Source organism: Manis pentadactyla, chromosome 7, assembly GCF_030020395.1.
Source record: "Manis pentadactyla isolate mManPen7 chromosome 7, mManPen7.hap1, whole genome shotgun sequence".
In the NCBI taxonomy this organism is placed as follows: Eukaryota; Metazoa; Chordata; class Mammalia; order Pholidota; family Manidae; genus Manis; species Manis pentadactyla.
The window spans coordinates 105,353,170-105,365,312 of NC_080025.1; the positions used below are offsets into that span (position 1 = coordinate 105,353,170).

Below are 12,143 nucleotides of genomic sequence, written 5' to 3' on the forward strand. Positions count from 1 at the left end.
GCATACATACAAAAGGCTATGAACAGACATACAATGTTACACTGACATGTCCCAGAACTTGGAAATTGGGTTTCCCTCTGAAGGAAGAACTGGTGTGTGAATCAATTCAGCTATTAATGTAAATTAACTGGGCCAGTAAATGGCCTGAATACCGTGCAGAACATCCTCATCTGGACAAGACTAAGACTATAGTTACAGGAAGATGTGATGGGAAACAAAATGCAACTTAAATGTTACATAAGGAAGATGGTGGACAGGATTTTTCATCAAACCACGTGGTGACTCCAGGTGTGCTGTCAGTACTGGGGATGGGAGAATTTCTTGGAACTTCTTGGAGACGTAAGGAGAGGGAACACTGCTGGAAACAAATTTCTCCTTCACATTTGCCTGCAGTCCACTTAGGTGGACTTTTCAGGGGATGTTTTTCTTAATGCTGGTCTTTATCCCAGCTCAGTGGGTACCAAGCTAAAGTTAACAGCTTACCTGCCTTAGCCTCTGGGGTTTACTGCTTTTGGAAGATCTGACTCATGAATCCTCTTTTATTTCAGGCTCAATGAAAAGAGGAATTATTTCTTTACAGCCCTGCTTGTTTGATTTTTCCCTCGTAACATTTCAACTTCCTGTATAGAGGGGGATAGGACAGAACCAGGTTTTCTGATTTTCATTCAGACCAATCCTTTTTCAGATCCCCTTTCCCTCCTGCATGCTGCTCCACACCTCTATCCTGTCCTTAGAACTTTCGGGTGTTTTTATGTCCTTCTAATTGTGTCACATTCTTTTTTTTATCTTAGTCCTCTATTCTCACTGATTCACTATTTTTCTCTTCTTACTTTCTCACTCCCCCTGCCCCATTTTTATTCTAGTATCTCATGCCTACTCACCTCTTCTCCCCATCTTTCTGAGCTTTTAGTCTACTCTTGACTCTTCTTGACTAACGAGTCAGTTTTTAGACTTGGGACATCCTCAAAAAGTCACCCACAGAAATTTAATGGAAATACTTTCTAAGTTTCAGCTTGATTTTAATTAGTTCTTAGGATAACGTTGTCACTAAAACCAAGAGGTAAACTTTCTCTTTGGTAGATTGCTACAGGTATCAAATTCATAAAATGTCTTTAAGGATTCAAAGAGATATTGGAGAGCACATGTACTGTTTGATCAGACAATTAACATGTTAAAAGGAATGACAAGAAATCAAACCACTTGGAGCCTTAAAAAGCAAAATGGAAGCAGCAGCCAAGCACTCAGCCTGTCTCTTTTCAGATGTCTACCTCCCTGTCCTGGAGTGTCTTCTCTTTTACAGTATCACAGGATTTTTTAAATTGAAAGAAGTCTTAGAAACTGACGCATAGATTGCTGTCATGTATTGCCTAGTCACAGTGGGACGTTTGCTCTTCAGTCACAATACAGGAGTGGAAGCTAGAGGGTATTATGTTCAGTGAAATAAGCCAGGCAGAGAAAGACAAGTACCAAATGATTTCCCTCATTTGTGGAGTATAATGACAAACCAAAACTGAAGGAACAAAACAGCAGCTGACCCACAGACTCCAAGAAGGGACTAGTGGTTACCAAAGGGAAGGGGGTGGAAGGGAGAAGGGGATTGAGGGGTATTATGATTAATTAGTACACATGGTGTGGGGGGGTCACGGGGAAAACAGTGTAGCACAGAGAAGACACGTAGGGACTCTGCGGCATCTTACTACACTGATGGACAGTGACTGCATGGGGTATGGAGGGGACTAGATAATATGGGTTGATGTAGTAACCACATTGCTTTTCATGTGAAACCTTCATAAGACTGTATATCAATGATACCTTCATTAAAAAAATTAAAAAAAAAAAAGTGAAAGATTCCTAACCGAAACAAGGTTGACTTGTTTGTATTTGTGCAAAACTTGAATTTTATAATAAATACCTGACATAGTTATTAAATCTGTAAGGGAATCCTAGAAAGTATATAGAAAAAGCAAATCACTCAATTCAATCACCTACAACCAGTGTTAATAGAATGACACATATTAAGTTTTCTATTTCAATAGAGTAAGTTCTATTAGGAACAGTGAACATTTCCTTAGCGCTGCATGTAGTTTCTCATTATATTCTGGGACCTAACAAGATCTATAATAATCTTATAGTTAGTTTTATTCCTCTCATAGAGAACACTGACACTGTTAATTAACTTGCAGGTCTTCCTATGTAGTCCACATAAAGGTGTATTATTCCCTTAATAACTTACTGAATTAAATTTGCTCATGTTTTAGGCATTTTTCCCTCTACATTTATAAATTAGATTGGTGCCCAATTTCACTCTTCCTCTCTGTTGCTCTTTACCAGATTTGCTTATCAGGATTGTTTGCGTCTGCAAGAATGAGAATGAGAAACTTTCGGTGATTTGCTTTCATTTGCCCGTTTTAATAAGTAAGAATAACCAATTCTAAACTAAGAATGCACTGAAACTAATGAGTTTCCTGTGGCATCTGGGTCTTTCTGAGCTCAGTCACGCGGCTGAGACCACGTGGCATGCTTGCTACTAATATCAGCTCACAGGGCACCCACAGATGGCTTGGGGATCACTCAGCAACTTAAAAACTTTTCGCTGAACAACAGTCAGGGGAGCCTCGCAATACACGCCTCCCTCGTTCTCTCTTAAATATTAAAAGAAAAATCCTGAAAAAAAAATCAAAGTATAGTTTCAGGCTTTCTCAACGTAGAATCTCTCCTTGTAACTAAGTTAAAAACAATGATAGAAATCTAAGTTTCTCTCGCTCCCCAAAGCAGCAGGGATACTTAGATCAGCGGTCATGTGGAGCTTCTCGTGGCCCTAAGTCTGGAGATTCTGAAGGGAGGGGCGGAGCTCGGCGGACAAACGCTTCTCTTGCCCCCCGCTCTGGGCCGAGCGCCTTCCCGAGCAGCGCGCGTTCCTCCCCCGCCGGCGGACCCCCTCTGGAGTCCCCAGCCTGTGGCCGGGGCCGCCGCGCTCGCAAGGCCGGGCCGCGCAGAGCTTGCGCGGCGCAGGGCGCAGCAGGCCGGGCCTGGCGCGCGGCCGGGGCTCCTCCCCTCGCTCGGATGTGGCCGGGGGGCGGAAGCGAGGGGTGGCTGTGGCGGCCGGGAGTCTCCTCCACGTTTGCAAACGCCGCCGCGCGCCCAGGCCCAAGCCGCGCTGCCCGAGCGCCGTGCACCCCCGCCAACGTCGTGCCGCGCGCCTCACCCGCCCCGGCTCCTCTCCCCGCCGCCGCCAATGGCGTTTAGGGCCCGGGGCTGGCGGTCCCCGCCGCCGCTGCTCCTGCTGCTGCTCTGGGTGACCGGGCAGGCGGCGCCCGTGGCGGGCCTGGGCGCCGACGCTGAGCTGCAGATCCAACGGCGTTTTGTGCCGGATGAGTGCCCGCGCACCGTGCGCAGCGGCGACTTCGTGCGCTACCACTACGTGGGCACGTTCCCCGACGGCCAGAAGTTCGACTCCAGGTACCGCGCCCCGAGCGCCCAGCCGGGCCTCCGAGGCTGGACGCCCCGCTCTCCCGCTCACCTCTCTCCGGACAGGCCTTTCCCTCCAGACGGACCTCCCCCAGCTCCGCCCCGTGGGCCCCGCGCTCCTCCCTCCCCGCCCTCCTACCCCAGAGCTCCCCGACCCTAAATCTCTAAAGCCCGAGAGTGAGCCTCCCGGCCCTTCGGCTCCCGCAGCCCGCCCGCCTGGGTCTGGGATCTTCTATAGGATCTTGCGCAGCAGGGTTGGAACAGATCACGCCCTCCCTTCCCGCCCAGCGCATTTACACAGGCGAAATCCGTGTCAGATGGCCCTTCATGAGGAGACCCCCCCAAGACCGTTGATGCCTGCCTGCCACCTCCCTTTACTGTTCCTTCAGGCAAGGTCCTTTGAGTGTCTAGTCCGATGATGCTTTTCGCAGATGATGATGATAATGAAGCCGGTGATAGCAGCCTTGAACATTTATGGACCTATTACAGTGTGCCAGGGTAGTTCTAAGTGCTTTCCATATAACGGACTCATTTAGTTCTTAAAGTTCTCTGAGGTAGGTACTATCATTACCCTCATTTTGCCAGTTTAGGTAACTTGGGGCCATCGAGGCTAAGAAACTTGTTTAAGTGGAGTCAGGTTGAAACTTAAGTGGAGTCACATGCAATTCCAGAGTCTGTTATTGGAACTACCAACTGCCCCCTCTTTGTGGCCATTGGACAGGGGTTAATCCAGAGCAAGTTACTCTGCTTTGCCATGGGGCCCTGCACTATGCCCACGATTCTTTCCTGCAACGCTGCCCCAAGATCACAATATCTCTTCCCAACTTCTCTCCAGTTTAGCTTTAGGGTTAAGAGGCCTCTTTTCCTCCATTGCCAGGCTGCCCTCCTCCCTAAGGCTTTGTCACAAACCCAGGTCTGTGCCCACACTTCTCTCAGTGAATCACCAGACCAGGCAAAGAAAACTTTTTGTTGAGCATCTGTTATGTGCCCTAGGCTGTGCTAGGCTCATTCCTGACGTTATCTTTTTAAAAATACTCTCAGCCTCTTGCCATTTTTCAAAGTCCAGACAGTGAGTTGAATATACAAACGTTGTTTAGCATACTGTATGGCACAAGCAAGTGCTTAGAAATGATTTTTCTTACTGTTGTTTCAGTTGCTTTTTTTTAACACCTGTATTGAAATATAATTAACATACCACACAGCTCATTCATTTAAAGTATACAATTCAGTAGGGTTTTTAGTATATTCACAGAGTTGCACAACCATCACAACTATCTAATTCCAGAACATTTTCATCACTCCAAAAAAGAAATGCTAGACCCCTCTAGCAGTCCACTCCCCTTCCCTCCAGCCCTAGGCAACCACTAATCTACTTTTTGTCCCTATATGGAATAATATAATTTGTGGTGCTTTGTATCTGGCTTCTTTCACTTAGTATGTTTACAAGGTTCATCCATGTTGTAACATATATCAATAATCCACTCCTTTTTATGGTTACATAATATTCATTGTATGGCTATTCCACATTTTGTTCATCCATCAGTTATGGGCATTTGGGCTGTTTACAATTTTTGGCTAATGAGCATTTATGTACAAGGTTTTGTGTGGATATACATTTTCATTTATTTTGGGTATACACCTAGATTTGGAATTGTTGGGTCCTGCGATAACTGTGTTTAACTTTTTGAGGAACTTCCGAACCGTTTTCCAACATGGCTGCACCATTTTACATTCCCACTAGCAACGTCTGAGGATTCCTAGTTCTCCACATTCTCTGCAACACTTGTAATTGTCTTTTTGATTATAGCCATCCTTGTAAGTATGAAGTGGTATCTCATTATCCCTTTGATTCACATTTCTCTAATGGCTAATGATGCTGAACATCTTTTCTTGTGTTTATTGGCCATTTGTATATCTTCCTTTACTTGATTCTTTAATTAGGAAATAAGGAAGAAATTCCTGCTTGTACTTATAGTATTTATAGTAATTAATCAATCATTTCCATTTATACAAGTTGTCTACCCGCCAGGCAAGGCAGACGCTGAGGCGGTGTGGGTCAGTGGAAGGTGTACAGAGGAGCTACCATTATTCAGCAACCATGCACACAGGGTCTGCCTCTGGAGACAGTGTCCCTCCCTGTCTGCACCGTTCATATACCAGGCAGTTACATGGCATGATATGTACAGAAAAGATAATACCACACACTTCTGCCTCCCACCAGACTTCACACAGAGCTCTTACTGAATGCCTTTACGTGTATTACTTCATTCAATCTCAGATGAATTCATTTAACCTCACAAGGCAGTGAGATGGGTACGAATGAACAAACTGAGGCTCAGAAAGTTCAAGCAATTTGCCCAAGAAGTCCGGCTAAGTGGTGGAGTGCGGTCTTGAATCCAGGCAGTTTAGTGCTGGAGTCCATAGTCTATACATCTACACGACTGAAGAAGGGCAAGGAGCTGTGCAAACATACAGAAGCCTTGACTGTATGTTGTGTGTGGGTGGGGGGTGGGAGGGTGGTCAGGGTGGAGTCCCAGGATGGCAGAGATGAGTCCTGAGGATGATTCAGATTTACCAGGGAGATGCTGAAGGGTGAGGGACTTGGGTTGGGGAGCATTGTTTTGGGGTGTGTGGAAGCTGTTCAGTATGGCCTGAGCTTGGAGGGCAAGTAGGGAAGTGACAGGAGGAAAAGGAAGGTGAGAAGAGGCCAGAGAGGAAGGCGGGGGCCCTTTGAGAGATCTTGTCGGCTTGGCTGTGGAGTTTGTTTGGACTTTGTCTAAGGACAGTGGAAAGCCAATGAAGAGTTTTAATCGGGGGACCCTTGTACTTAGACCCTCAGACTTGCATGTTATAAGGTACCTGTGGCTGCAGTGAGGACAGTGGAGGGAGGGGCAGGGCACACAGCAGGTGGCTCACTGATGTGAGTTCTTCTTTAGGGCCTGCATTCCTTTGGGAATTTATGAAGTATTAGAATATGACTTTGCTGTTCCTGCCCAAAGATTTCAGGAGAGGAGAAATCTAAGGTGTTTTGGACTTTGGCTGCTGATTTGAAGATTTTGCTGAGAAGAAAATGATGACTATCATCCCAATCAGACTCATAAACCACAAAGGGCTTTTCTTCCCTCAGAGCTTTCCTCCTGCATCTTGGTGCAGTTGGTGTCTTGTGAGCTTATGGGCATTTGCAGTTACCAGGAGGTCCAGCTTCTGCCCTTGGCCGCTGGCTTAGACATGGTTTCATTTTATTTCAAAGCCTCCACGGGCCTGTTCCTATGCTTCTGGGGCTGCTGATCCCGATGCAAGAAGACAGCAGCTTCCCACCTGTAGGTTTCTGTGGGGCTTCTGCTCACACTGTCCATCTTGGGAGCTCCTTGTCAGCCATCCCTGATTCAGCTTTTTAGGAATTCCATAGAATTCCTCGAGAAAGGGTTAGAGGAATGATCTCTTTGTTCACTCTGATTCCATCTGGGGCCTGACGCTCAATATGTTCCTGTTAACTTTGGCCGGCAAAACTAGCATCTGGCCGTTTTGTCCATAGCCTCCAGGCCTGTCCTCTGGCTCTTAAGTTCCAAACACTCAATAGCTATTATTGTGCCCCCACTGCGTGCCCTGTTAGGTAGGGTTCTCTAGCACAGGAGTGTTCACACTGTACACGCATTAGAATCACCTGGAGAGCTTGTGCTACACAGAGACTCATTCAGTAGGTCCTGTGTTTCTAACAAGTTCCCAGGTGTTACTGATGCTGACGTTCTGAGGACCGCACTCTGAGAACCATTGCTTAAAAGAATCATAGACTCATTACAGAGGTCAACTTCATTTTATATATCCATTCATTCATTCATTTATTCATTAAACAATACTTATTGAGTACCTACTATTCAAGGTGCTGAGATGTCGCAGAGAATAGAACAGACAAAAATCCCTGCTCTCCAGTGAGACTACTCTGTATGATACCACAGTGGATACATTTCGTTATGCATGCGTCTAAGAATGCACCACGCCGAGAGCAAACCCTAATGTAAACTGTGGACTTTGGGTGATAGTGGTAGGTTCATGGAGTGTAACAAATGTCCCACTGTGATGGGGGGTGTTGATAATAGGGGAGTCTGTGGGGGAGGGGGATATATGGGAATTCTTTGCAACTTCCATTCAGTTTTAATCCTTAGGCAGGGAGCTTTGAAAGTGAGAATCTGCATAGCAGCTCTTCCTATGGAAAAGCCACGTGATAAACGAGAAGTTGCGGCTAGTGCATTAGCCCAGTGAGGTTCTGCTGACTTTAGGAACCCAGCCTAGCTTCCAGGAAGTTCTTTCAACTAGGGTCCCCTGAGGCCATTGGCCAGCCAACCTAACCTTGCAAAGACTAAATGGAATTGCTCTTACTTTTCATTTGCGGGTCATTGCAAGCAGCTGTACATTCATACTGTTTATTTAATTTGGCTATGTTTTACTGGGCTGAGAACTTGTGTAAGACAATAATTATTTATAGAGATCTGACATTTTAACTTGTGTAGGTGCTTAAAAACAAAAATCCATAATAGCCATGTAATGATTTTACTTTGTTTTGCAGTTTTTCTTTAAATGATCTTTAATGTGTCAAAGACCATCCACAACCTCTACTCACATTTCTGGGTTGCATCTTCTGTGGAGTTGTGAATTGATACATTCCCTCTCATTTCCCTTCTCTCCACTCCTTGCTTGTCTCTCCCTACTCCATTGCCTTCTCTCTCTTCCTACCTTGCAACAGTCTGCCATTTTTCCTTCTGGATAGCAGGTAGCCTGCCAGTTCATTAATGGCTTGTCTTTTCCCCCTGCCAGGGCTAACTAGTTGCTGGTAGAGGTGGTTGTTTCAGGGAAATACTCTTGGGCAAAGGGCCTGGGAAGCCCAGAGTCGTCTTTGGGAGTGTGTGCTGCGGGGAGAGAGATGGGAGGCAGAAAAGTCATACTTTGCTTCACCACTGTCCAGTCTGCAATTAAGCCCAGGCTCAATCTAGGGGAGGGTGTTGAATCTCACCTGGGTAAGTTCTAACTGCAGGGCAGTTTTCTCTCCCCTCTGCAATGGCCATTTTTTCCTTTGTTTCTGGATCTGAGATCAAAATTATCTCAGCAACAAGTAGTGTAAATGTATGTCGATTTTTTCAAAAAGCCTTAATTTTAAAAAGTAATACATCTGTGCAGAGTTTATAATTCCATAAAGTTTAAAATTATAATTGCCAAGCTAACAGGAGTGGGGAAGGGGCTCCAAGGTGGGGTGTAGCTGTTCTGAAGGCAGATTTCAAGCTGCAGACTTCCTTCTGCTTGGCCGCCTTCCACTCTGCAGCCTCTGCAGCGTTGGAGGCACATGGGCCACCCTTGGTCAGACTTTTCTTTTGCATACACCCAGATTCTGTTTCTTCCCTTCTAGGTCAGTTCCCACTTCTTCATACCCTTTCTGTCTTCCAAATCTTGTTGTCATCTCTTGACAGCAATGATTTCCTGAGTTCCTAAATCCTTTTTTACAAAGAATTGCTTAGGAGCTTGGGGAAGGAATGGGCTTCAGAGGCTCTAGAGAGGGAGTATATTCAGTTCCATGTTCTTTTAAAAGCTCATTCTCACTGCAATTTGAAACCTACATTTAGAAATAGAGCCACAGTATTTATGCTTTATGGGTAGGGCCACAAGGAGTGGTTACTTATCCTGAGGAATATGCTGCAAGATAATGTGTGCTTGCGTGTGGGCAGTTTAATGAGTTGAATATGATGGGTTTTATGTGATGTCTCCTGTTTTAGTGGTCCTTGGGCCAGTAATCTTGAAGAGCACTGTTGAAGGGTGCTGCAGATGCCTCCCATCACAGGGGCAGGGGAAGGCAGACGTGTAGGGCAGCAATCAAAGGGTCTGCAGCAGTGAGTGAGCAGGGGAGAAAAAGATGCTGCTCGGGAGGATAGGAGAGTTTTGGATGTGCTGAATGACTTCCATTTGCCTTTCTAGGTCCACTGTACCCCTGTTCTACTTTTGTTCTGGAAGGCTGACCTCTATGGACTACATGTGCATAGTATGGATTATATCAATGACCGTCTTGTCATCTGGCTTCTGGTTGTGTTCAGCCAATGGGGCATCTGTTAGAGATCAGAGGGAGGAGAGTGACGTGGTGATATTTATTCCCCTGGCTCCCTGCCTATAGAGTCACCACCTCTTTGTCCCTCAACCAGAGGTCCTAGCTTAGCATCTGTCAGTAGCCCTGAGACACCCTCACTATCCTTAGATCCTTTAAACCCAGGTGTGACAACAGCACCTCCTATTTGACCCCAGAGGTACTACACTGCCCCTTAAGTTTCTCTGCATCCACACACGCTTTAGCACACAGCTCCTTTATTAAACTTTCCTGGAACTGCCTAATTTGGATGTATCATCTGTTTCCTGTAGAACGTCTGCAAAAGGTATAAATCAGCCAGATCCTGGGACAGGCTGTGTAGGTGTAGGTGCTTATTCCAGAGCTTGCAGAAATAATTTTCATGGGCCAGTTCTGGGCTTGACACTATACGTGAATTTGTGCCAGTTGTGCTGATAGGACAAATTTGCTCAGAATGACTTTATTTTTCCAGATGGTCAGACTTTTAAGCAGTAAATAAGACTAATCTTGCATTGATAGTTTCTTGTGTATGTAAATTATACATTTTCTTTCAGAAAAGTGTTTTTTGTTTTTAGCACTTTGCTTAGGCAGTCATCAGATGAAGAAATTAATACTATGAGACAACAACAATTTTTATACACCATGTAAGGAGCCTCTGGAGGGCAAGAGGAGAAAAGTACTGGTTTCTAGTTTTTTTCTTAGGAGCCTAAGTCTCAGCACCACCTTGAAGTGTTATATGACATTAAATGGAGTAGTATCTGGGAAAACTTAGTTTTCCATGGTGCCTGACACATGGAATGCTCTGTAGTAGTAGTTATTTTTAAAAATTATCATTACATTTGGGAACTATATTTAGGTTCTGTGAACAAAAAACATATTTTTAAAGCAGTTTCCAGTCTGTGCATTGTTTTACATATGTTCTGTACCTGGGCTGCCTTTGAAGCCTTGTGTTCTAGTCTATTATGCATATAAGCCCACCAGTTTGATGATGGTTCAGGGCATGGAGTCCCCAGCCAAGTGAAATTCAAGAGCTGGCATTCCCGGGGGCAGTATTGGTCCCTTGGAGATCGAGAGTGGAGGTGTAAAGCTGTCTTGGGCACAAAACTGATCATGTGCTTTGTCCTCAGGCTTAGGCCTGAACGTGGAATCTTGTTCTCTGTTCAGTGACCTCGGAGAAAGTAAAGCTATTGAAATGGGTTGTAAAACTGGAGGAGAGAAGGGATGGGGGGCAGGTCTGAGGAAGCTGCCCCAATGATGGACTGTACTGTTTGCTCGAGCTGTTCATTAGGGAAAATGAGGAAAACATGGAAGTGGGTTGCCACATGAAGGGCAAAACATCCTAGTGAGGTAAATTCCAACAGCTTTTAACATCTTATTATGCAGGTATTACATGATCATTTTGAAAATTAAGAGAGAATTAAAGACAAAACAAATTAAGTCACCTGAAATCCCCTACCAATAGATTACCATTGATAATATTTTCATGTTGATCACCTTGTGGATTTTCTCACATGTATCTCTGTAAGTAAATTCAAAATGGCATTATTTTATACTGTGGCTCTGTAACTTGCACGTTCCTCTTGACGTGTATGTCCTTCCATGCCAGTGCAGAGAGATCTGTTATTTTATATGGGAACAAAGCATTTTATTGTATGTCCTTGCCTTAAATGCAGTCAGTGCCATATCCTTGAATTCTAAGTTATTTCCAGTGTTTCATTATTACAAACCAAGCCCTGTAGTCATTTTCTTAAACACAGCATCTGAAACTCTGTGGGTTTCTCTGCCAGTTTTTTATACTAGGCAAAGTCTGTATCTTGGATGTCTTTATATCCCCAAAGCACCCAGCATAGTCTCCTCATGGGCAAACCCTTGTAGGTTACTGAGTTTCACATTCAGGAGGCTGAGAGCATGGGTCACAGCCATGATTCCGTTGTTCATCTTCCAGCACAAGGCCAACTAATTTTTTAGTGGAAGAATTGGTAGCTATTGTGCAAAGTTGACCTAATTTACTCTTTTTTTTGTACGGAGTTATGTGTTGCTTATCTGACTAGATTTGCTGGCAATATTCAAGGCAGTTTTAAAAAGTCCAGCCCTACAAACACTGTCAAGTGAACACATTTCCTGTAACTCCTCCAGTGGCTTTTTGCTCTGCAGTGACCTTCTCATTTTCACTGGTTAGTTTCACTAAGGGAAGGATTAATTCATACTTTTCTTTCTCTTGCTCTACCTTTCCGGTCTTCAGCTATGACAGAGATTCCACTTTCAACGTGTTTGTGGGAAAAGGACAACTGATCGCAGGGATGGACCAAGCTCTGGTCGGAATGTGTGTAAATGAGAGGCGTTTTGTGACGATTCCCCCAAAACTTGCCTATGGAAGTGAAGGAGTTTGTAAGTTTTTGTTCCATGTTTATAAACATCTGCAGAAACAACCAGAACATTGGCAGAGAATCTTTGGAAGCTTTAGATTAGGGAAAATGAGAAGCAGCAAACACACACATACTCATACACACAGCTAAAGTTTCATCTTAGGCTCATTTCTCCTAGATATGGAAGAAGGTGTTATTAACATAGG

General features: G+C 44.8%; 1 protein-coding gene across 2 annotated transcripts in view; it reads left to right on the top strand.

Moving 5' to 3' along the window:
* Window positions 1–2,863: 2,863 nt before the first annotated feature.
* FKBP9 (FKBP prolyl isomerase 9) overlaps window positions 2,864–12,143 on the top strand; it is a 36,072-nt gene continuing 26,792 nt past the window's right edge. Inside the window, exons 1-2 of one of the 2 annotated variants that reach the window (XM_036897348.2) lie at window positions 2,864–3,459; window positions 11,814–11,959. In XM_036897348.2, the coding sequence (XP_036753243.1) occupies window positions 3,236–3,459; window positions 11,814–11,959 (370 nt within the window). In that variant the 5' untranslated portion in view covers window positions 2,864–3,235. The remainder of the gene's footprint in view (window positions 3,460–11,813; window positions 11,960–12,143) is intronic. The other variant, XM_036897349.2, reaches the window with a different exon arrangement.